This window comes from Pseudorca crassidens, chromosome 5 (assembly GCF_039906515.1).
Source record: "Pseudorca crassidens isolate mPseCra1 chromosome 5, mPseCra1.hap1, whole genome shotgun sequence".
NCBI lineage: Eukaryota > Metazoa > Chordata > Mammalia > Artiodactyla > Delphinidae > Pseudorca > Pseudorca crassidens.
In genome coordinates, this window is record NC_090300.1 from 81,886,027 (window position 1) to 81,910,587 (window position 24,561).

Sequence of the window (24,561 nt, forward strand, 5' to 3'; positions counted from 1 at the left end):
ATTCTCATTTCCCAAATTTCACTCAAATTCAAATTTCACACATTACTTTTGGTTGTTATTTAGAATTTTATAATCTACAAAGGCCTTTAAAAATGATACTGACTTTTCGAAGAGACCAGGACATTTGTCTGACTTTTCCTCGCAGTGTCATTTAACTCTAAGAGTAGATTGTCAAATTAATTTTATGACAACCAATTCCTATTACCATGTGAAAGTTTTCAGAAGCTGCAGTGGTTTGAAGCCACAAAATCTTTTGGTCTGACTCATTCTTTCATGGCTCCTGAAGGTTTGCAGCCATAGAATGTTGAAGCCAGAAAGCCCACCCGCCACTGACGCGGTAGAAAAGGTAAGTGTAATAGATTCCTATTGCTGGTGTAACAAGTTACTCCAAGTATAGTGGCTTCAAACAACACAAATTTGTTATCTTCCAATTCTGGGGGTCAGAAGTCCAAAAAGGGCTAAAATCAAGGTGTTGCATTCCTTTCTGGAGACCCTAGGGGAAACTCTTTCTTGCTTTTCCCAGCTTACTAGAGGCCACCTACATTCCTTGGCTTATGGTCTCTTCCTATATCTTCATAGCCAGCAGCATAACATCTTCAAATCTCTCTTTAAAAACATATATATATAGTTTTAAAAAATTGAAGCATATAGTTGATTTACAATATTATATTAGTTTTAGGTATACAACATAGTGATTCAATACCTTTACAGATTATACTCCATTTAAAGTTATTATAAAATAATGTCTTTATTCCCTGTGCTGTACAATATGTCCTTGTAGCTTATCTATGTTAGACATAGTAGTATCTTCAAATCTCTGACTCTGACCCTGACTTTCCTGCTTCTCTCTTCCATTTATAAGGACTTGTGATTACATTGGGCCCACCTGAATAATCCAGAATACTCTCCCTATATCAAGATCAGCTGATTAGCAATTTTAATTGCATATACAACTTAATTCTCCCTTGCCATGTAACATAACATATTCACAGGTTCTGTGGATTAGGTCACAGACATCATTGGGGGCCATTATTCTGCCTATGACAGGAAGTGGCTTGATAAAGATTCATTACTTACTCACAGGAGTCCCACTGCAACCTTATATGTTTGTTTGTTTTGCATTGGAATTTAGTAAAAGGTGATCCTATGTTGAACCCTATGCAAGAGAATTTAATATAAGAGGCATTAGAAGGTTTTTATCACAAAATTACATTCTCATAGCCAGGCGGAGCCATAATTTGGTTCTGGAGGATAGTGCTGGTTTGTGTATCTGATTTATCTGAAGTGAGATAGTTTCACTTGCTAGTTTTCTTTGATTTTGATAAGGAAGTTGTGTTTTCTTTGACTATAAGAGAATCCAAGTGGCGTAAGTCCTATAATTTGTTTCAACTCAACATCTTAAATTCTAGTTATCTTCTTCTATCACTTCAAGCTACAGTAAGAGTCCAGAACCGTAAGTTTGGTGGGGGGGGTGGGTCACACGCACCCCCTCCTGGGTTATCTGTTGAAGTCAGATCTGAGGTGGGTCATGCTGTCGACACCCAGACTCGTATAGTGTCACAGCGTAACACTTTACTAAGAGTTGAGGTTCTGGAGCCTTGCTTGTTCAATATGATGGTTACAGTTGCGAAAGTCCAGGACAGAGATGTCTCGTGCCTTCATTAGCGTGGGGGAGGGGAGGAGGGTCAAGAGACTGAAAAAAGAGGAGACGCTGAGGAATGCCAATAACTTTTCCTTTGTTTCATATTTGGTTTAAAGTTTACTTACCGCATCTGTATAACGAAGTGATTTTTAAAATTTTTCTTTGAATGTTTTATTTTCTACCTTATCTAAGGTCACTTAATATTGGCCAGGGTGTTGGGAAATGGGTTAATGCTCTCCATAGCCTATCCAATCAAGAATTCTGGTGGATTGAGCCTGCAAGTGATTTCTTCTAATCTACTGTCCATTGTATCTTGGCTTTATTAGTCCTTAAATCATAGCTAAAGTACCTCAGGTAAGGCTGTGTTTGTTCCTCTTCTCTTCCTGCCTCCCTCATTTCAATGAAGTTATGTAACTTTACAAAAGAAAGAAGCAAACAATAAACTATTTTCCTCCCCTGTATTCCCTCCTCTTCTTTTCAATGAAACTTTATTCATGTTATTCTGTGTGGACATAACTATTCTGTGTCCTGCCCTCCCCCTTATTATTATTTCTAAGCTTGATTACCTACTTTGACTTAGTGCACATGCCTGTCACATCTGATGTTTGTGGCTGGGCTCTCCAGCAATGGGATCATAGCATAATTTCCTCAGCCATCTCCTGGGTGTTGGGTGTCTGGACTCTTTCTTATCTGAATCTCGGGATCTCAGCAGTGTGTCTGTGCTCCCCTGGGTTCAGGCCTCCCCGCATGTGGCCCCAGTGGGGGCTCATGTAGTTGTAACACATAGGTACTAATTAATTTTGCTGCCTGTTGGCTTATTTCCCTGGGAGTATATTCATAAAAGAAAAATTACTGGCACTAAAGCTAAGAGGGATCTGTTAAACCTATTGCCCGAGGACAATCCAGAATACTTGAACCAGTCCACAGCTGGTTCATTTAAGGATAGGATCATAATAGATCATGTGAAGATCCAGGAAGACTTGTCTTTCATCAAGCTCCAACAAGGCCTTTCTGATATACTCCAGAGAATTGCTTTTTGAACCTTGTTGTAAAGGTCTTACATTAACATTTTTTTGCTTTTCAACTAAAATTTTAGCTGCTTGGCAGACTTTCAGGTTCTTTTTGTTTGTGTGTTTGATGGACTAACTTCTCTTGTGATGAATAGGGCCATTCAAATCACTGAAATCTTTTGTGTGATTTTTTGACTGGTGAATCCATTTTATCCTTTGGCTGGTTTTTAACATTAATTTTTTTACGCAAATTTGAAAAAAATTTAAAAAATAGGAGTAGAAAAATGAAGCCTTATGTACCTATCACCCAGTTTCAACAACCATTAACTAACTTTCTGCTGTTCTTTCTTATCTTTCTCCCTACATCCTTATTTCATCCCCCATTGTGGTATTTAATACAAATTCCAGGCATCGTATGATCGCAACCATAAATACTTCAGTGTGCATCATATTTTGTTAAATGATCATAGTGTTGGCAACAAAGCAAATGTGGTAAAATGTTAATAATAAGTAAGTCTAGGTAGAAGTAAGTTTGAAATGATTTCTAAATAAAAAGTAAAAAAAAAAAAAAAGAGCAAACAAAAAATATGACCATAGTATCATCACATTTGATAATCCAAGAAACAGATTTTTCTTGTTTTACTATAAGTCACACTCCTGGAAAAAACCCAGAAAAAATATTAAAAAGGAAATAAGAATCACTCATAATTCTAACCCAGACATAATCACTATTAAATGATTATGTATCTTTCTCCAGGCTATTCAACAAACACAGACAGACACACAAACTTCTGCATATCATTTAAAAAGTCCAATAGTGCTAATGACCTTATAATCAAATTCCCATCCTCCCACCCCTCCAGTCCCACCCCCTGCAGTGCTTGCCCCTGCTTGCTCTCTCTTACCTTCCAGCAGCCTCTCTTTCATGGCAAAATGCCGGCTGCAGTTATGTCTTCAGCACAGTACCTTTCTGTTCTATCTACCACAGCTGTTAAGATGAAAGGGAATCAAATTTTGCTTATTTTTTCTCAGCAGAGTGTGTTTTTCATTTTGTGTTTAACCTTTATTTATTTATTTTTTAAAGATTTAATTTTATTTATTTTTGGCTGTGTTGGGTCTTTGTTGCTGCACGCAGGCTTTCTCTAGCTGAGGTGGGCGGGGACTACTCTGTTGCGGTGCGTGGGCTTCTCATTGTGCTGGCTTCTCTTGTTGTGGAGCATGGGCTCTAGGCGTGAGGGCTTCAGTAGTTGTGGCACATGGGCTTAGCTGCTCCGCGGCATGTGGGGTCTTCCCGGACCAGGGATGGAACCTGTGTCCCCTGCATTGGCAGGCGGGTTCTTATCCACTGTGCCACCAGGGAAGTCCCTGTGTTTGATCTTAAACATGCTTTGTTTGTGGGCAGTGGATACTGCAGACTGGCTCATTCATCATCCACCTTCTTCCAGCACATTTTCCTGTACTCCACAGGCTGGACAGCAAAGGCCACTTTTCCAGACTCTCCTGTACATAGAGTTCTGCATGTGACTGATGGGAGTCTTGGAAAGTTGATATTAATGGGGCCAAGCACAATGGCAGAGGACTTTGGTTCCTCCAGCTGCAATGAAGGTTCTAGTGTCTGGTTCTGTGGGTCACAGGTGCTGAGTGCAAGGCATGGGAGGTAGTAAGGTTTTTGCCGAAATGACCCCATGGAGGAATTAAGCATTTCTTCTGGTTGTATTGTTCCTGATTGTGTAGCATCCAGACTTGGATCATTAGAAGTTTATAAGCTTCCTGGGAATTCCCTAGCAGTCCAGTGGTTAGGACTCTGTGCTTCTACTGCAGGGGCCCGGGTTCGATCCCTGGTTGGGGAACTAAGATCCTGCAAGCCACATGGCACAGGCAAAAAAAAAAAAAAGTTTATAAGTTTTCTTATACCCTATAACAAATCCCCTTCTGCTTAAAGTAGCTAGAGTGGATTCCATTGTCTCTAACTAAGAAACTTGATAGATGAAACCATTGAATTCCATGGTACTTCTTTTTTTTTTTTTGAGTATTCAAAAGCAAACCCTCTTAACTTCAGTCACTTGTAGTGTTAATGATTTTCCATAGCTTTCCCATGTTCCTGAAAGTGACTTTACATCAATTATTTTATTTGGAAAGTAACAATAATTGGTAATTATGACAGGTAATATTATATCCACTTTATATAAGAAACGGAGAGAAAGAAAGATTAAGCAGCTCATCCAAGGACATACAGTCTATCTGCTATGCTGCTTAGAATCCCACTCCTGGTTTTACACTATTCCATATAGTGGAATAAATAAAACATGAGTAAATAAAACAAAAAATATTTCTGTAGAAGTCCTGGGACCAATTAGAGCTCTAGCAAAACTTTATAGGCGTGGCCACTGACCTAGTAGGGTGATTCTTATTTAATATGGTATGCTCATCTGTTTGAAACTTCATTACATGGTATAAGTATTGTTACTCCAGCTTTCTTTCAATTTCCACTTGCATGGAATACCTTTTTCCATGAAATCTCTGCTTATAATTTGAATATTTTCAGAGATAGAAACAAAACATTTAAAGAAAATCGGGAAGTTTTGAGCAATAACCACATCTTTGGGCTGATGTCAAGGAGAACAGCCACATTCTTCAAAAAACATTTCCTGATGCTTTTGTCAGGAATCAAATCCTGTACCAACCCTGAGAATTATTCTCTGGCTTTGATCTCTTACCTATTTTCACTATACTCTCAGGCATTTGCCCTCCATGCCCTGGGAACTCAGTCCTAGAGTTAATTGCGTATATTAGTTCTAGCCTCCTACCCTAGCTAGTTACTCAGACAGCCAGTATCCAGATTTCAGAGGGAGGCAGCTTGTGATATACTTCTATTTCTATTCCCTTCCTCCAATCCAGCTCTTACTATATAAACAGGTACCCCTACCTCCACTCCAAACTCCCTCCACTCCAGTGTGGGACTTGGGGGAGGGAGGGATGTGGTGGTCATTCCAACAGAAAAGAAGGTGCTCTTAGCCCCACTTGATGCTTGGGTCACAGTTGTCCCTCCAGTTCCTAGATGCACTTTCATGATGGTTCTTCCCAGTTTCCTGCCCCTACTTGGCCTTCTTTGAGTAGTTCACTTCTCATACCACCGGTTGAGCAGTTCCCGTCAAGGCTAAAATTCTCCGTATCCTCGGAATGTACCTTTATTTCCATGGCTGGTCTTACCCTGTATGTATATCTCTGATCCCTACCTCTCTTTCTTTCTTCCTTTCTTCCTTCCTTCCTTCCTTTCTTTCTTTATTTTGGCTGTGTTGGGTCTTCGTTGCTGCGCGCGGGCTCTCTCTAGTTGCGGTAAGCGGGGCCTACACTTAGTTGCGGTGCGCAGGCTTCTCATTGCGGTGGCTTCTCTTATTGTGGAGCATGGGCTCTAGGTGCATGGGCTTCAGTAGTTGTGCCTCGCGAGCTCAGTAGTTGTGGTTCGTGGGCTCCAGAGCACAGGCTCAGTAGTTGTGGCTTACGGGCTTAGTTGCTCCGTGGTATGTGGGATCTTCCCGGCCCAGGGCTCGAACCCATGTCCCCTGCATTGACAGGCAGATTCTTTACCACTGCACCACCAGGGAAGCTGCTACCTCACTTCTTGCATAACAGCAAAATTCATTCAAAGTTCTCATCCACGGACACCTAAATGTCCATCGACAGATGAATGTATAAAGAAGATGTGACACATATATACAATGCAATATTACTCAGCCATAAAAAGGAACAAAATTGAGTTATGTGTAATGAAGTGGATGGACCTAGAGTCTGTCATACAGAGTGAAGTAAAAGTCAGAGAAAAACAAAGACCTTATGCTAACGCATATATATGGAATCTAAAAAAGCAGTACTGATGAACCTAGCTGCAGGGCAGGAATAAAGACACAGACGTAGAGAACGCACTTGAGGACATGGGTGGGGGGAAGGGGAAGCTGGGACGAAGTGAGAGTAGCACGGACATATATACACTACCAAATGTAAAATGGAAGGCTAGTGGAAGCTGCTGCATAGCACAGGAAGATCAGCTCCGATGCTTTGTGATGACCTAGAGGGGTGGGATAAGGAGGGTGGGAGGGAGGCTCAAAAGGGAGGGGATATGGGGATATATATACACATATAGCTGATTCACTTTGCTGTACAGCAGAAACTAACACAATATTGTAAAGCAATTATAGTCCAATAAAGATATATATATATATATATATATATATATATATATAAGTTCTTGACCAATCCCTAGTATTTTTCCATGATTAGTGACAGGAAATACAGGGTCTCCTAGAGACGAGTGATCTCACTATAACAACTCCTTTCCACTTACCCAAATTCTGCCCAACTTTGGGAGATGGCTTTGTCTCCAGCGGACTCCTGAAATGACTAGCCAGGCTCGGAGCAATGCAGGCCACCTCCTCCAGTGATTAACCAGCACCCCTTACTGATGTTCCCTTGCTCTTCCAGCGCTAATGAGTTCAAATGCAGAAGATGAGCAGAGGGAAGTTCTGGCTCCATGCAGAGCCAGCCCACAGATTATATGGCTTTAGCCAGGCCAAGAGGAGAAATAATATTGTCCTGAAATGCAACTTTTTGAGACAGAGGTAGGGCAGGCCTAATTTCCCCCAAAGTGAAACTAACGCAATTCAACACCGTTTTGATGATCATAGGGACTTTCAGGGTAGAATGTTATATGGTGATCATTACCCCTAAGTTCCAATGTAAATTCTTAGAATCTGCTAAGAAACTCATTTGAGTGAAAATCCTTCATAACTATATAATTCATTTTTATTTTCAAAAGAAAGATTGTCTCCCATTGCCAAGGGACTCTAAAGAATCTTTCCAAAAACTTTTAAAAAAATATTTATTTAATTTATTTATTTGGCTGTGTTGAGTCTTCATTGCGGCATGTGGGATCTTCCTTGCGGCATGTGGGATCTTTTGTTGCAGTGTGGACTTCTCTCTAGTTGTGGCGTGCGGGTCTTTTTCCTCTTCTCTAGTTGTTGTGTACGCTCTGTAGTTTGTGGCAAGCAGGCTCTCTAGTTGAGGCACACGAGCTTAGTAGATGTGGCACGCGGGCTTAGTTGCCCTGTGGCATGTGGGCTCTTAGTTCCCCGAAGAGGGATCGAACCCTCATCCCCTGCATCGGAAGGCGGATTCCTAACCACTGGACCACCAGGGAAGTCCCTCCAAAAACTTCTGACTTCTTTTATATAAGAGAAAAACAAACTGCTTTTTTGAAGCTATTATTTTTCAGGTTTCTGCTACTAACAGAAAATAGATTGGGAGAACACAGCCATTCGTTGTCTAAAACCAAAGCCCAGAAAGACTCGGAACACAAGGTTTATACTTCCCCAAGCAGATAGGAGGAAGGGAACTGTGGAGGAGAGAGAGGGAGCTAGCTGGGGGGGGGAGAGAACTACAGCAGGAGCAGGTGTTGCTCTCTGAGAAAGGCCGTGGCCTCAGGAAAGGAGATGACAGTAAAAATGCTATATATATTAGTTTCCTGTTGCTCCTGTAAAAAATCACCACAAACTTAGTGGCTCAAAACAACATCTATTTCTTAGGTTTTATTTATTTATGTATCTAGGTTTATTACAGTTCTGGAGATCAGAAGTCCAAAAGAGGTCTCACTGGGCTAAAACCAGCAGGGCTGGTTCCTTCTGGAAGCTGTGGGGGAGAGCCGGTTTTCTGGCCTTTTCCAGCTTCTAGAAGCCACCTGCATTCCTTGGCTTATGGCTCCCTTCCATATTCAAAGGCAGCAATAGTCAGTGGAGTCTTTCTTACATGGTATCACTCGGACGCCGCTGCTTCTGCTTCCCTCTTTTATGGAGATGTAGTTACATTGGGCCTGCCTGGATAATTCAAAATAATCTCCCTATCTCAAGGCCAGCTGATTAGCAACCTTAATTCAATCTGCAACCTTAATTCACCTCGCCATGTAACTTAACACAACCATAGATAGGTTCTAGGGATTAGGGCGTGGGCATCTTTGGGGGGGCCATTGTTCACCCTTCCACAAAGGCTTGTATAGGTTTGGCGATAAGTGCCCTGTTCCTCCTCTGGCGCTTTGGAAGCTTGTTAGCCTCTGTGACTTCTCCATACCGTCATGGGGGGGCCCCCGTCAAGCAGACATGGCAGTGGAGGGGCCAGGAGGGAGGGGCCTGAGAGCTGCCTGGTCATTCCCAGGCCCCAGGGCTGTCTCATTAGAGATCTGGCAGGCCCGGCAGGGGCCTCGTAGTTGGGACAAAGTGATGCAGCAGTGAAAATCACTGTGGATCCCATGACTCGGGATACACAGGGATGAGATGCCTCAGAGGATGCCAGTGTGGAGGCATAACAATTACTGAGGGTCAGATAAGAATGTTCTCAGAGATGTCAACAGGAGCTGCAGATGTTTGGGGAACACCACCTCCTTACGCTACAAAAACCTTCCTGTAAGCGGGAAGGAAGAAACCTCTGAACAGATCCCCAGAAATCTAAATTGGTTCAGAAAGCTCTGAAGTTACTGAGAAAAAACCCAGCTTGACTAAGATGAAGTTTCTGTCATTAGGCTGAATGGGAATTTGAGAAAGAAACTAGGCTGTTACAGAAAAATAATGAGGGTTCATATCTGACACCCCTGGTTGTGTGCTGAGAGTTGTGCCTGCTACGTATGACTGAGAACAGTGATGCCGTCTCCCTTTCTGACAAGGACGTGGGGAGAGATGACTTCATCTGCAAGCACTTGGTGAAGTGAGGCTCATTGCAAATGGTGTGTGTTTTCCCCTACGAGCCTCTTCCTGCAGCTCTGCCACGAGGGGGAGCTGTTTGTCGGACCTGGGAAGTGTGAGCTTGAGTGTGTGGCACTCTGCATAGCAAAGTAGCTGTTTGCACACAGCTGTTTTGACCAATAAAACAAAAACCCAGCCATCAAATTTTCAGCCATTTCTTAAAAAGTCCAAGTAAAATGTTAAATATAAATCTTCACTCAGCTCTGGGCCTTGCTCAGAGGCGTAACCGGGGTGGGGGCGGCAGGCTGGGCCTGGCTTCAGGGAGCAGGTGCCTCACCAGGTCTTCCCGTGTGACACCTTCTCCGTTTCTCACAGCGGTGCTCCCACATGGCGCCCTCTGATGCCTTTTCATCCAGATGGGCAACCATCATTTCCACAAGTCACTTTAAAAATCGTGGAAAGGTGGCCCTTTGGAGAAAAATGGTCAGAGGAAGAAGTCATGAGGACCCCACAGATTTGATTGCTCTACCTGACCTTGGCCTAAGGGCAGCATTTAGAGTGATCTGGGAAATTAATGCCAGAGTGGAATGGTCTCCCCTTGGTGCTAGAGATCTGGGTTCTGGCACCAGAGGTGGAGGTAGCATGGGGCGCTTGGGGGAGTGACCTTCTGGCTTCACCATGAGCGGTGTCGCTCAGGACCCCTTGAACTGGGCCCTAGAGTTCTTGGGCTTATTATGGAGAAAGTTATTGTGCTCAGTGAGCTTGTTGTTAAAATCTGAATGGTAAATAAATGTGTTGTTTTGTATTTTAAACACGTGAAAAAATTTACAATATCAGGAATAATATTAACTAATATTTATTGACTGCTTACTATGGGCTAGGCACCATGCTAAAGTACTTTACATGCATTTATCTCATTTAATCCACATAAGAGCTCTGAGGGAAAAGAATGATTATTACCCCCATTTTAGACACAAAGAAGCCGGGGCTGAGTGAGGTCAAGATTCCCTGCCTACGGTCACGCAACTTGTCAGTGACCAACCCAGTGCTTGAACCCAGGTCTCTCTAGCTCCAGAGCCTGACCGTTCAGCAGCATGCCGTTCAACGTTCAATCCTGTAACTACCTGTGGGCAGACTCCCACTGCTGGAGGGAACGTAGGTACAGCATTTGGGGGGTAGAGTGCCAGGGTAATTCCCCATGAGAGCTCTCTCAGAATCACATTTTCTTACCCCAGCAACTGGTAGGAGGCCAGTGACTGGGAGCTTATTCTTCACAGGGGAAGGCATGGATTTGGCTTCAGGAAGCCTTTGCGGCAGGGAAGCGGGGAGTTTCTGGACCCCTGGGGCCCTGAAAGGACTCACATAGGCCTTAGCTCATGGGGGTGCAGGTGGTGGGATGGGCAAGGAAAATGGAGCTCAATAATACTGCCTTATATAAACCAGACTGGGGCACTTTTTCCCAGTTTATATTGTCCACGGACTATTACGACAGAAGTATTTTCTTAAGGATAAAGCTACATATGGCAATATTAATTACAGATACAGATCATTGGATTCATGCAGTCCCTTCCCAACAATCTGAGGTGATTCTTGTGATCATGGAATCTAAACATGACATCACTAACACATTCTGGACCAAACCAGATGTCCTGGTACAGGAGGGATGCTAACCTTCTCAGTGTCACATGATAGCAGCAGCAAGTAAGAGTCTAAATATTTTACGGTTTTCATAAATAGGAGGGGACACATTCACCTTACAGTTTTGGACATTTCAAGTTCTTTCCATCATCACGGTGTTGGGCAGTGCTGGTGACATTCTGTCTTTCAGACTCAACTCTAGTGGTGGTCAAATCTGATGTTCTGTCACTCTGCACACTTTTGTCTCTGGACCAGGCTGTCTGCAAAGTTCAGGGCAAACATTTCAGTATTAAAACCAAAAACCAGAACCCATAAAACAGGGGGAGTAGGTGGGTAGTTTAAAGCCTTGGTTTCATCTCCGGGCTGTTGAGTGGGATAGAACAGAGGAGGAGAACAGAGGCAGGGACATGAACAGCGAACCTGACTACGGGGATCTCAGCGCTCTGACAAATCCAACCACAGAAGCACACAGCTCTCCTCTTTTTAATTTTAAAGGGAACATTAGTCAATTCACTGTCGTTTGTGGCAGTGCAACTAAGTTCCACGCATTTGGGGTGTCTTATTCCTCCTTCCTGGAGGAAAGGAGTCTGGGGCGATTCCTCATCCCTGTCGGAGACCGTGATCCCAGGAAACCTCTCTGGAATTCCCCCTGGACTGGCCTTCTCCTTCCGTTTTAGGAACGCAGCATGTTTTCTGTGACAGTGCTGCCTCCACCGCTGATGACAAAGCTCCGTGAATTAGACACTACAAGTGCTGGGGACATCTCTTCCGGGTCCTCCATCTCTGGCTGGTGGTCCCCACCCACAGGCCCCTGCAGGCCTGTCTCCTGGACGGTCAGTTCCGAGTCTGTCTCCCCGCACTGCAGCGGGAGTAACGCCTGGTGTCTGGTCAGGGCGTCGTTGTTTTTCTGGGCCTCCAGGGAGTTCTGGTGCGTGGAATTCCTGTGAGCCATGGCGCTCTTCTGAGGCTCGTCAAAGCTCAGCGAGAAGGTGACTGTGCCACTGCCGAAAATGACCTTCTGCTTGCATCTGGGTTGCTGCTGCGATTGCTGCTGCAGCTGCAGGGTCGAGGGCGGCTGCGGCTGCGGCTGCTGCGCGCACTGGGTCAGGGCCAGCGGCTGCTGCTGCTTCTGCCTCTCGGGCTGCGGGAAGGGGTCCTCGCTGTTGCTCTTGCTGCTGATGGAGGAGGAGGGGGTAGATCCCGTGGAGCCCCCAAGGCTGCTGGACCGCTGGCGGGAGACATTGCTGCGGCGCAGCGTGGCGCGGGCCGCCACCTTGAAGGCGTGAGCCGCGGTGCTGCAGCGCACCTCCTCGATGGTGTTACGGGACGGCTTGAAGAGGATGATGTAGACCTTGTTGAAGAAGATGCAGGCCAGCAAACCAAAGCTGGCTGCCAGGATAGCGATCACCTCCACGGCAGAGACAAACTTGCCGTAGGTGCTGGCGTAGGCGGGAATGAACGAGATCCAGACGATGAAGAAGATGAGCATGCTGAAGGTGATGAACTTGGCTTCGTTGAAGTTCTCCGGCAGCTTCCGGGACTTGAAGGCGAAGAAGAAGCAGATGGCAGCCAGCAGGCAGGTGTAGCCGATCAGGAAGCCCAGTGCCATGAGCGAGCCCTCGTGGCAGGTGATGAAGATGATCTCATCCTCCAGCTCGTGGTTGCGGTAGCTCGAGGGGGGCGCGGTGTTGAGCCAGATGGCACAGATGACGATCTGCATGAAGGTGCAGAGGAAGACCAGCAGGAACTGGAGGTTGAGCCCCCACCACTTGCGGTGGAAGCTGGTGGGAATCTTGGCCTCAAACACCAGGAGGACGCGGTTGGTTTTCACCAGGATGCACGAGATGCAGAGCACGAAGCTGATACCAAAGGCCGGCTGGCGCAGGCGACAGGTCCAGTCCTGGGGCTCCCCAATGAAGAACAGGGAGCTGGAGAAACAGCAGAGCAGGGAGAAGAGGAGGAGGTAGGAGAGCTCTCGGTTGGTGGCCTTGACAATGGGCGTGTTGCGGAACTTGATGAAGACGCCCAGCACGAAGGCAGTGAGGAAAATGCCCAGCACAGCAAAGAGGGTGAGTGCGATCCCAAAGGGCTCAGTCCAGGACAGAAACTCAATCTCCTTGGCAATGCAGGAAGTGTGGTTCTCATTGGACCAGAAGTCATCAGGGCACTTGTCACAGGCACTCGCGTCTGTAAAATGTCCCAGTAAAGGGTTAGTACTGTGTGGCAAAGACTGAACTTTGTGAGTGTGAATGTGGTGGTGAGGGCACTTTAAATTTTCTTTATTGATGAAATAATTGTGATTTTTACGTTATCAAATAATGTATTGAACCCTGACTTATGCTTAATAATATACTTAATTTCATGTGTCTTTGATGGTTCCATTATATTTTTCCTTTGTATATAAGGGGGCTGCTTGTTTCCTTTAACGCTCCTTGCTGATGGTTTGTAGCAGAGAATGATTAGTCTTGCTGGGTAGGTGGCTGCCCTGCACGCTAAGGGTCTGGCACTGGCCACCAAATTTCACAGTGCTTCACGCTCAGCCTGACTCATTTTGGACATAAGGATGGGCTTTGTAGACATGCCAGAGCAGACTTCTTCGTAGATCAAGGCAAAGCTTCCCATGCATGTGACCTGTACCTTCCTCATCCACGGCTTTCTAGTGAGGGAGTCTACAGACTCATTTGACCAACAAATGTTTATTAAGTCTCTGCTATGTCTCATGCAGTGTGCAGTTTTGGGGAGTGAAAGGAGCATGGGCTTTGCAGTCAGAGATCTGGATGGGAATCCTGGCCCTGCCATTTATTAGCTGTGTGACTTTCATCAGGCTACTTAAACATTCTGAGCCTCAGTTTCATCATCTGTGAAATATAAGCAATAATAACCCCATTATTGTGGTGAGGACGAAATGAATCAAAAACAATGATAAAATAATAATAGTTCATATTTATAGAGTGCTTCCAATATGCTAATCAAGGTTTTTATTTAACAAATATTTATCTATAATTTACCATGTGCTTTACCAATACTAACTCAATGAATCCCCCAAACTCTATAAGATAGGTTTATTATTATTCCTACTTTATAGATGAAGAAACTGAGGCACAGGAAAAACATAAGTAAGACAGTGTAAGTACGGTGCCAATCACTCAGCAGGCCATCTATCATGGCTTATTAACTCTGGAGACGGGAACAGACAGAACTTTGTCTATTCAGGATCATTGAGCTATAAGAAAAAGAAAACAATATTGGAGAGCAGTATTGAAGTAAGAGAAAGATGTGTAACAGGTGTGTTTGTAAGCTTTTATGGTATTACAGAGACTAACATTCCTCTTCTTACCCCCTCAGTGCCCAGCCCAGCGTGACGCTCAGACACACCTTGTTAAATGAGAAACCATGCTAAGCACCATCGCAGCCCAGCCCTTCCAGGTACTTTGCTGATCCCAGGGCCCCAAAGTGAACTGAGCTCTGCATGGTGTCCACGAGGGGCTGCTCCTTTACCTGTCTCATCACTATACTCCCCGTCGGGACACTCCACGCACTCAAAGCAGCAGGTGGGTTCCCCCTCAATGATTCCTTTCCTGGTCCCTGCTAGGCAGTCTCGGCTGCAGTTGGAGAAAGGCACCTGGAGGACAGAGATCACAATAGTGAGGGGCTGCAGCCGCAGGATCAGTCTTGCAGCTCCACTGACATGTGTAAAACGGAGGGGCTGGGCACCAGGACCAGTGAGGCAGACTCAGGCCCAATCCAGGCATAGGAAAGTCCAGAGGTCTTTGTTCCTGTTATCTATGAAAGGGAGGGATGCCTATGGGCAAGTGCAGGCGCGCGCGCGTGCGCTTGAGCACACACACACACACACCTCAGTGGGATTCTAGAAAGATTAATTGTTGGGAGTCTACACCGTGACAAAATCCTCCTTAAACAGTCTTCCCTTCCATCGTCTCCAAGTCCCATAATGAGACATCTGTTTACTTTCCATAGAAGTAAAAGTTTGAAACAAACTAAAAGACACAGGAACATGGACCTACACAGAGAGGGAGAGTCACAAGGGGAGATGCTGAGACGAAGGGAAATTTATTTGAAAATGAGACTTTGAACTTTGTAGCGAATTGCAATTCCTGCAATTTTCTTTTAGGCTTTATAGGGTGATTTCTGAGATCCTTGCAACAGCTCAGTGAGGCAGGCAGGACAGGCATGGAGGAGTCGGAAGTAAATGGATCAGAAAAATATATCAGGTAATTACTAACCAAAAGAAAGCTTCAGTAGCTACATTAACTTCAGATAACATGGATTTAATTTAATTTATTTATTTCCGTAGTGGACTTCATGTGCACAGAATTTGATTAATCATAATCCTTGTTTCTTTCCATCATGACTTGTCCATGTTTGAACCACTTTGGTTAGTCATTTTTAATGACTACCATCCAAGACAAAAACTAGGACTGGGACAGCAACCTACATCTAACTATACACTCCCCTTTCCACTTACTTCCTCCTCAGCACATAGTCATACCTGAGATGACCGTCATCCTGTGTTCACCACAGGCAAGTTGTACTAAACTCTCAAGGAACAGAGCAACCTAATTTTGTACAAACTCTATCAGAGATCAGGAAAATAATTTTTTTTTTAAAAAGGAGTACCCTCCAACTCAGTCGTGTAAGGCCAGTATAATAACCCTGATTCCAAAACAAGACAAGGACAGCATGAAAAAGAAAAAAAAAAATATTACAGGCCCATCTCACTTATTAAGTTGTCTTCAGAAGCAGAGCTGAGTTGAGGATTTGTGTCCAAGTGATTTATAAGGAAAGTTCTCCCAAGGGAACCAGGAAGAGACTAGAGGAAGTAGGACATAGAAGGGAGGAGAACAAGCAAGGGTGTGATCCCGAGCAACGTCCCTCAGACTTCTGCCTGATCCCCCACGGGAGCTCTGGACTGTAGGTTATACCCCAGAGCTGTCCTGATCTGAAGAAAAGGGCGAGGGCTTTCACACTTCCACACCACTCATAGGTTAAGGGAAATGTAAATTCCTAGGCTCTTCTGAGGTTCTCCTTTGCCTCTCTGAGCCTGTGAGCAAAATGGGTTCATTAGCCTGCAGGCAGTCTTCTGAAAAACAGCATCAAGTTCTGGTTATTGGAAGTAAAAATGTACAGAAGTCCTGGAGATACATGCAAAGTGTAAGGAGTCTGAAAGGATCTGGGAAGAGTACAATTACTTTCTACTACTTGAAAATAGATGAAAAATACTAAAACTCAAAGGATATGAAAAAGAAAATACACCATGATCATGCTGAGTTTATGCCAGGAATGCAAACAAGTTTAATATTAGAAAATCTGTGTCATTCACTGCAATAATAAATTAACACAGAAAAATATGATCATCAATGGATGAAAAGTATTTGATGAAATGTAACACAAACTAGTGATAAAAACAATGAAAGAGCGTAGGAAGAAATACCTTTACCTTGAAAAAACCCCCCAAAATTCTTAGGCTCCGGACACACAGGCTCAGCGGCCATGGCTCACGGGCCCAGCTGCTCCGCGGCATGTGGGATCCTCCCGGACCGGGGCACGAACGCGTGTCCCCTGCATCGGCAGGCAGACTCTCAACCACTGCGCCACCAGGGAAGCCCCCAAAATTCTTAAAAATCATTCTATTCTAATACACAATATTAAAAGCATTTACTTTAAAACAACGGTGCTCAGTATCACCACTATTATTATATATTGCACTGGAGTTCTTGGCTGGTGGAATAAAACAAGAAAAATAAGGGCAAACATATTGGAAAAGGCTAAATAAATCTGTTATTTTAAATAAAACTGCAGATGATATGATTGTCCACATTAGAAACAACTGGAGAGCAGCCCCAGGCTAAAATGCCCAGACTGCCACTATTCTTACCTGAGTTTCATTAGTTTTTCTTAAAAAAAAAATCCTTCACCTTTTGATGTATGCTATTGGTTGATTTCTAGGTTCTTAAAGGGTTGTTTTTGACAGTTTTGCCCAATTTACCATAGCTTCACCATTTCAGAAGTCCTGCTTCTATCTCGTTCTCTGATCATGCCAGGTAACTGAGTACTTACTCTAGAAATTTATTAGGTATTTACTGCCTAACAGTCTATGTGTATCAGAGATAATAGATGTATCATAAGAATGAAGTATACTTTGCAAAAGCATCTTGAAGGTAGGGAGCAAGACTTCCTCATTTTTGTAGCCCCAGTTACAAAGCCTTGAATAATGCTTGATACGTGGTAGGGCTCATACTATTTCCAAAATATCTCTTTAATAAGACCTTCCCCGTCCCCACGACTGCTTGAACTGGAGACGTCTTACAAAGTTAAACACATGGAAAGCAATAAAATAATTATCATTGCTTCCAGCAAAAAAGAAATAACTGGCTTAACGAGGAATTTCAAAACACTTGAACAGAAGATGATTGACACTATTTTCTAATGAAAGAGGAATAGAAATGGCAGTATCAGACCTGATGATTGCTAAGATTCTCAGGACCCTGGTTCGAAGGAAAGGAAAGGGAAGGAAAGGATAAAACTACATCTACAAACACTACAATGTTGGAATGTTTGGCTATCATTATGTTCCTGTAGATTCACTGCGAACTCTACTGGATCACGATATATCATATATTTTATACATTGGTGGTCCAAGTTTGTTGATATTTTATTTAGGATGTGAGCACATCTATGTTTATAAATTGGCCTATAATTGTCTTTTCTTGTACTGTTATTGTCTGTTTCTGGTGTTAAGATTATATCAGCCTCATAAAATGAGTTTAGTAGCTTTCCCTCTTGGCTTCTGTTAGGCTGTGAGTGACAAAAACCTCAAAAAAACAAAATAAAAATGGTTCAATCTACACCAATTAGAGACAATCAATTATGTGCATGAATGGAGGTAAAATATAACCTGGATGAGTCAACAGCAGGGAAGACTTGATAATATAGCTGATCAATTTAGACTTCAGTCAGTTGAAACTTGTGATAATTTAGACAAGAGTATAAATAGTGGACAGAGGGATATAACCTCTGGAACCCCAAAAGTTCTGTCTGGAAAAGGTTATGACATGTTTATAATTGAGAATCCACCCTCTGAGGTAGAAGCTAAAAAAGACTTGCACACTGTGGATGATATTAGCTATCTATAGGAGACCTTCTCGTGGGTAACTTATCCTATATATTGGGAAACAGTGAAATTGTAGTATTTCATCAGAAACCCATCAACCTAAGAAGCATTTGGTAAAAAGATGAAGTTGAATTTTTGGTCATGTTATAAAAAGTGGTTCAAGACACTCAAAGGTAATAATAGAAAGGCAAATGCAAAGAGAAATGTAGTGGGTCTCATCCAGGTTTCTTGGGAGAGTTAAAGAGGATGCCCGGTCCAGGGTCTGTTTCTACAGAGGATCCGGGTCCTCAGCAGCCTACTATATTCTAGGACGCAACCATCATGGAATAGTTATTATTTCAGCATATTATGCATCTTTTCCTTAAGGGCATATTCATTGGGTAATGTGCTTCTGGTTATTAATCAAGCTTCTAGATGCAGTGATACTCATGGAAGGGGGTCCTGATCATGGTCACAAGCATCCTCCTATTTGTTACAGGTCTCCCATAGCAGGAGAATAAATTGTGCTTTTGACTTATACGTCAGTCCTGAGCTATCTGGATGACAGGGAACTACCTCTGTGTGAATTGTCCATGCCCTGCCTTGAGTGATGTTTTGCTCTGGTTGGGGAAAGTTTTAGTCAAGGAAACTATTATTAGCCAAGGAGTCAGATTTGTAAAGAATAAAACTGTTTCAATATAATAAGTATGGAGCTCAGGTTCTGAAGATTCTCTTCTGTGCATTAAACACTCATGGATTTCACAGGGAGCCCTGGCAATGCAGTTAGTGAGTTGAGGGAAGTGGACTCATGATTCTGGAAGTCCAGTGGTGAAGTCCAAGGCCCTCCCAAAGCCCAGCACAGTTTCTGCCTGTGGTGGAGGCATCTGGTATCCTGATGGACAACACGTACCTCCCTTGAGAATCCACTCCACAGGATTTTCTCCTCATTGATGAAGAGCCTTTCTCCTTTCTTGGCATAGACATTGTAATATCCAACTTCCTTAAACACTATGGAGCCATCCTCTGGGGAGAGGTGCCAATTGATGATGGAATAGTTCCCTGCCAGGTCTCCACATTCATCGAAAGTTACCTGCTCCCCCATATTGTTGGTAAAGTTTAGGTGCCGTAGGTGCTTCAGGACCTAAAGAATAGAGATGAATATTCTGAATAGAAGCCACAGGCTGCCATGTATGGTTATGTAGGTTGAGCGCTACACAGGACAGTAAACTATCTTGTTCAAACAAAGTGGAAGGAACATGACTTGAAGAAGAGAGGCCTTTTTGCAATTCACACTAAGGTACTTATATGTGTTAATGGCAGCCCTGGTAACCCATGAACTTTGATACTCAACTTTATTTGATACTCAAATTGTAACTGGGGTAGGAAACACTTTCTTGAAGTCAGGAAAGGAAAAGGAATATATCTCACCATGGCCACTGGCCAAATCAAGACTTTTGCAGGTGCACCATCACCTGGCGGTGTCCAGGAGGGGGGCAGGGTTTGTAAGCCAGAGCCATCCCTGGTGTCTTCTGAGATGGGCTTTGGAAAGAGTAAGTACTCTTACGCTCTGCACCATCTTTCCCTATGCTACTGCTTCTGTAGAAGTGTCTTGTTGCCAAAGATCACAGAGAGAGAGTGGAAGGAAGAAGGAAACAAGGGTGTGAGTGGAGTCTTGGCCATCACTCTTGTAATAATCATGGCCAATCCTTTACTTTTTACAGGGTTTTATGGGTCACAAAGCCCTTGTACAAAAAAAGTAATGATAATAATTACTAAACCCTACTAGTCGTTTTATTACCTTTGAGGCACAATGCTAAATACTTTATATTCGTTATCTAATCTTCACAATTACCCCCACTTTATTGATGGAGAGACCGAGGCACAGAAAATAGAAGTATCTAGTCCAGGGTCACACAGCTAGCAAGTGGTGCCAAGCCTGCGTTTGTAGTGGCTCTGCTCCACTGCAGCATCACTAGGCTCCTGCCTCTGCTTCCTGTGTGCCCCTGACTTTGGTCAAGAGGGAGCAGTGGGCACTTTGCAGCTTATCTTTCATGCGGGACCTGCCCAGGGCCAGGGGGCCATCGAGGCACCAAGAGAGAGTGAAGCACACACAGTCCAGACTGTGAGAGTAGGAGTGCTCACTTCCACTGTACCTCACGACTCATGGGGCTTTCTCACTCTCTGGCTCTGAGTGCGTTTCCTCACCTGCAGGATGAGAGGGCTGGGCCAGAGAGGCTGCAGGAATCTCCAGGTTCCAGTATGAACTTCTTTCTGTTCTATGGTTTGGCGTACCCCAGGAGTACATTTAGAGGTCCCTCTCCCTTTTAGCATAGCTTTTTTTTTTTTGGCCGCGCTACGCGGGATCTTACTTCCCCAACCACGGATCGAACCTGTGCCCCCTGCAGTGGAAGTGCAGAGTCCTAACCACTGGACCTCCAGGGAATTCCCTAGCATAACTTTTTTTTTTTTTTTTTTTTTTTTGCGGTACGCGGGCCTCTCACTGTTGTGGCCTCTCCCGTTGCGGAGCACAGGCTCCGGATGCGCAGGCTCAGCGGCCATGGCTCACGGGCCCAGCCGCTCCGCGGCATGTGGGATCTTCCCGGACCGGGGCACGAACCGGTGTCCCCTGCATCGGCAGGCGGACTCTCAACCACTGCGCCACCAGGGAAGCCCCCCTAGCATAACTTTTAAGGTGCCTAAGAAAACAGCATCTGATCTGACACTGGGAAACCTTTGGGCCCAGCACCTATTATCCGCATGTGTGACAAAGGGAGGCACCTTTCATGTTCCACTCCACTCCAGAGATGACACAGCTTTTAAACAATTTATATCCGTATTGACTTTATTTTAAAGTAAGCATTTATTGTAAGGAAAATCAAATGAAGAAAAGGAGCCACCTGAATTTGCTCATAAACAGCCCTGGGATGAGCTTGGGGATAGAGTCTGCGGCCGGCCACATGTGTGCACGGGCACAGCACCCAGGGCGCCTGTGTGAGTACTGCTGTGTGTGGTTACTCCTTTAGTGCTCTCACTGCTGCCCTGGCAGATAGATGCTGGCTGCCCTGATTTTTGTCCCAGGCCTGTGGGGGAAAGGGGGCCCCTTACTCCCTGCTGCCTGGTTCTTCTGTTCTGCAACCAGAGCTGCTGAGTCATCCTCAAAAAAGATGGAGAATGAATCCTACCAAGGATTCATGCCACCCATGTTCTCCCAAGCCTTCCTCAGTGGTCATCAATCTTACTTTTTTCCCTTCATTTTTACTGAGTCCTTAAAACATTCCTCAGAGAGGTGGTGCCACTGACATACTCCTTTCTTATACCTCCAACTCTCCTCCCTTTGTCCCCTTGCTCTTGGGATGATCTCCTCCTATGCAGTGGGATACATCCTTTTGTCTCTACCCTAACACATCCCTGTCCTGATACATCTCCTTCTCTTAGAGGAACACACGTTCCTTCTCTATAAGGCTGACCTCTCTTGTAGTACTCAGAACCTCATTCTTCCCACCTACTCTGGAACTTTTCTGACATGAACAATCCACCCTTCTCCATTCCATACCCATGCCCCTCCTACTTCCTCCTGGGGACCTACCATGGTTCAGATGAAATATGCTTCAACCTTCTCTAGGTAGCTTCCCAAGCCTTCCATACTTTGGTCCCATGTAACTACCACTACTTGTTAGTGCAGATGTTTTATCCTCACCATATCCTTTCCACATGTCATGCTAACTCTGCCTTTGCCCTGATGTGTGTAAAAGATGAGAAGAGTGGAGAGGTAGGGGACTACCTCTTATTTACACTTCCTATGTGCCAGACATTGTACTAATGCTTTGCACACACTATTTCATCTAATCCTCATAGCAAATCTATGGATAGGAACTATTAGTATCTTCATTTTATAGATGAGGAAACTGAGGCATGAAACTTGCGAAAGTCATAAGCTAGAAAGTTCTCCAGCTGTGATTTAAACATGTGCTTTTTGCTTCACCCTCCTGCCTCCAATATAAATTGTTGAGAGTGTTGATGGCAGGTATTTGTTAGTAATAGTTCCTCATTAAATATATTTTTAAAAAGCATCATTCTTGTTTGAAGAATACTTTAAAAAGCATATGCAGCAGTAAAGCTAGAGTAGTTAGCGTAAATTTTCTTCCTCCTATCCAGGTTTCAATTCCTAGGTTCTTATTCTCCAGGCAACAAACTCCCTCTCTCCTTTTCTCAGTCTACAGCTTCTCTGCAGTGAAACTCTCCAGACAACAGTGGGTGAATTGGAAGGGGAACTGGCATAAGATCATTTCATAATTAAATGGTCATCTTCCACATTAGATTGGACAGAAAAGTGACTCAAAGATCATCGCTGGCTATAATTCTTCTGTATTGCTATTGGCACAGGCTAGCGATTTCTACCATAACCTACCTTGAAAGAAAATGGAACCAATCAAAATCATTAAAAATTTTTCTATTAAAAAACTCATTGTAAATACAAGGTTAGATTTGTATACTGTTAGAATCAATCAACAAACAAATATTTATAGGTTATCCACTGTGTGTTCTGAACTGGGCTGCAGTAGTACAGGATGTAATAGTAATAAAGTTCTCATGGAGTTTACCTATGGATTAGGGTGATAAGATATAAGACTTTGGATGATAGAGCCAACAGTGCAAGATAAAATACAGTTAATGCCTAACTTATGGGGTATCAACTCTAAGTACAGAGAAACTCAGGGGAGATGGACATTAAGAAGGGCTGAAATGGTCAACACAGGCTTGAGGTATGGTAGGAATTTGTAGTGGCAAAGGACAAGGGGAAGAAAGGTATTAAAGACAGTGGGCACAACATGGGAAAACAAGTATCAATATTATGGAGGCAGTGAAGAGACCAACTTCTCAAAATTTATGTAAGTGCTAGAGAACAAGGGAAAATAAAGTTGAGAAGCAAAGAGCAGTCAAGGCAAAGAGGCTAGATTTCATGTCAAAAGGCATAGGATCAGGTAATAGCAAGTGTTGATAAGAATGTAGAGAAACTGGAGTCTGACATACACTGCTGGTGGAGATGTAAAATGGTGCAGTCATTTCTGAAAACAGTCTGGCACTTCCTCAAAAAGTTAAACATAGAGTTTCCACTCCACCCAACAATTCCACTCTTATGTATATACCCAAGAAAAATGAAAACATAAGTCCACACAACAACTGTACATGAATGTTCATAGCAGCATCATTCATAATACCCAAAAAGTGGAAACAACTTAAAAGCCCATCAATTGGATGAATGGATAAACAAAATGTGTCATATAATGGGACACTATTCAGCCATAAAAAGAAATGAAGTACTGATACATTCTGCAACACGGATGAGCCTTGAAAACATGCTAAATGACAGAAGCCAGTCACAAAAGACCACATACTTTATGATTCCATTTATATGAAATGTCCAGAAATGTCCAAATATACAGATACTGAAAGTAGATTTGTAGTTATTTAAGAATTGGGTCATACCAGTCAGAATGGCCATCTTCAAACAATCTACAAACAATAAATGCTGGAGAGGGTGTGGAGAAAAGGGTACACTCCTGCACTGTTGGTGGGAATGTAAATCAATACAGCCACTATGGAGAACAGTATGGAGGTTCCTTAAAAAACTAAAAATAGAACTACCATATGACCCAGCAATCCCACTATTGGGCATATACCCAGAAAAAACCATAATTCAAAAAGACACATGCACCCCAATGTTCATTGCAGCACTATTTACAATAGCCAGGATATGGAAGCAACCTAAATGCCCATCGACAGATGAATGGATAAAGAAGATGTGGTACATATATACAATGGAATATTACTCAGCCATAAAAAGGAATGAAATTGGGTCATTTGTAGAGATGTGGATGGACCTAGAGACTGTCATACAGAGTGAAGTAAGTCAGAAAGAGAAAAACAAACATCGTATATTAACACATTATATGTGAAATCTAGACAAATGGTATAGATGATCTTATTTGCAAAGCAGAAATAGAGACACAGACGTAGAGAACAAACATATGGATACCAAGGGGGAAAGGGGGGATGGGATGAACTGGGAGATTGGGATTGACATATATACACTACTATGTATAAAATAGGTAACTAATGAGAACCTACTGTATAGTACAGGGAACTCTACTTGGTGTTCTGTGGTGACCTAAATGGGAAGGAAATCAAAAAAAAGAGGGGATATATGTATACGTATAGCTGGTTCACTTTGCTGTATAGTAGAAACTAAGACAACATTGTAAAGCAACTATACTCCAGCAAAAATTAATAAAAAAACAGATGAATGGATAAAGAAGATATAGTATACACACACAATGGAATACTACACAGCCATAAAAGAACAAAATGTTGCCATTTGCAGCAACGTGGATGGACTTGGAAGGCATTATGCTAAGTGAAATATGTCAGACAGAG

General features: G+C 43.5%; 1 protein-coding gene, 1 long non-coding RNA gene and 1 other non-coding gene across 6 annotated transcripts in view; 2 read left to right on the forward strand and 1 right to left on the reverse strand.

The window, feature by feature from the left end:
* The window catches only part of LOC137225142 (uncharacterized), a 94,942-nt gene that overhangs the window by 50,928 nt on the left and 19,453 nt on the right, over positions 1 to 24,561 (forward strand). For all 3 annotated transcript variants that reach the window (XR_010943704.1, XR_010943705.1, XR_010943706.1), the window contains exon 4: positions 14,361 to 14,566. This is a non-coding gene — a long non-coding RNA (uncharacterized lncRNA). The remainder of the gene's footprint in view (positions 1 to 14,360; positions 14,567 to 24,561) is intronic.
* TRNAR-UCU (transfer RNA arginine (anticodon UCU)) lies at positions 4,431 to 4,502 on the forward strand. The gene has a single exon. It is a non-coding gene; the product is annotated as a tRNA-Arg (tRNA).
* The window catches only part of CASR (calcium sensing receptor), a 28,966-nt gene continuing 15,605 nt past the window's right edge, over positions 11,201 to 24,561 (reverse strand). The window contains exons 4-6 of one of the 2 annotated variants that reach the window (XM_067738718.1): positions 19,037 to 19,267; positions 14,514 to 14,637; positions 11,201 to 13,202 (exon numbers count right to left, since the gene is read on the reverse strand). In XM_067738718.1, the coding sequence (XP_067594819.1) occupies positions 11,689 to 13,202; positions 14,514 to 14,637; positions 19,037 to 19,267 (1,869 nt within the window). In that variant the 3' untranslated portion in view covers positions 11,201 to 11,688. Of the gene's footprint in view, positions 13,203 to 14,513; positions 14,668 to 19,036; positions 19,268 to 24,561 lie in introns of both variants that reach the window. The other variant, XM_067738717.1, reaches the window with a different exon arrangement.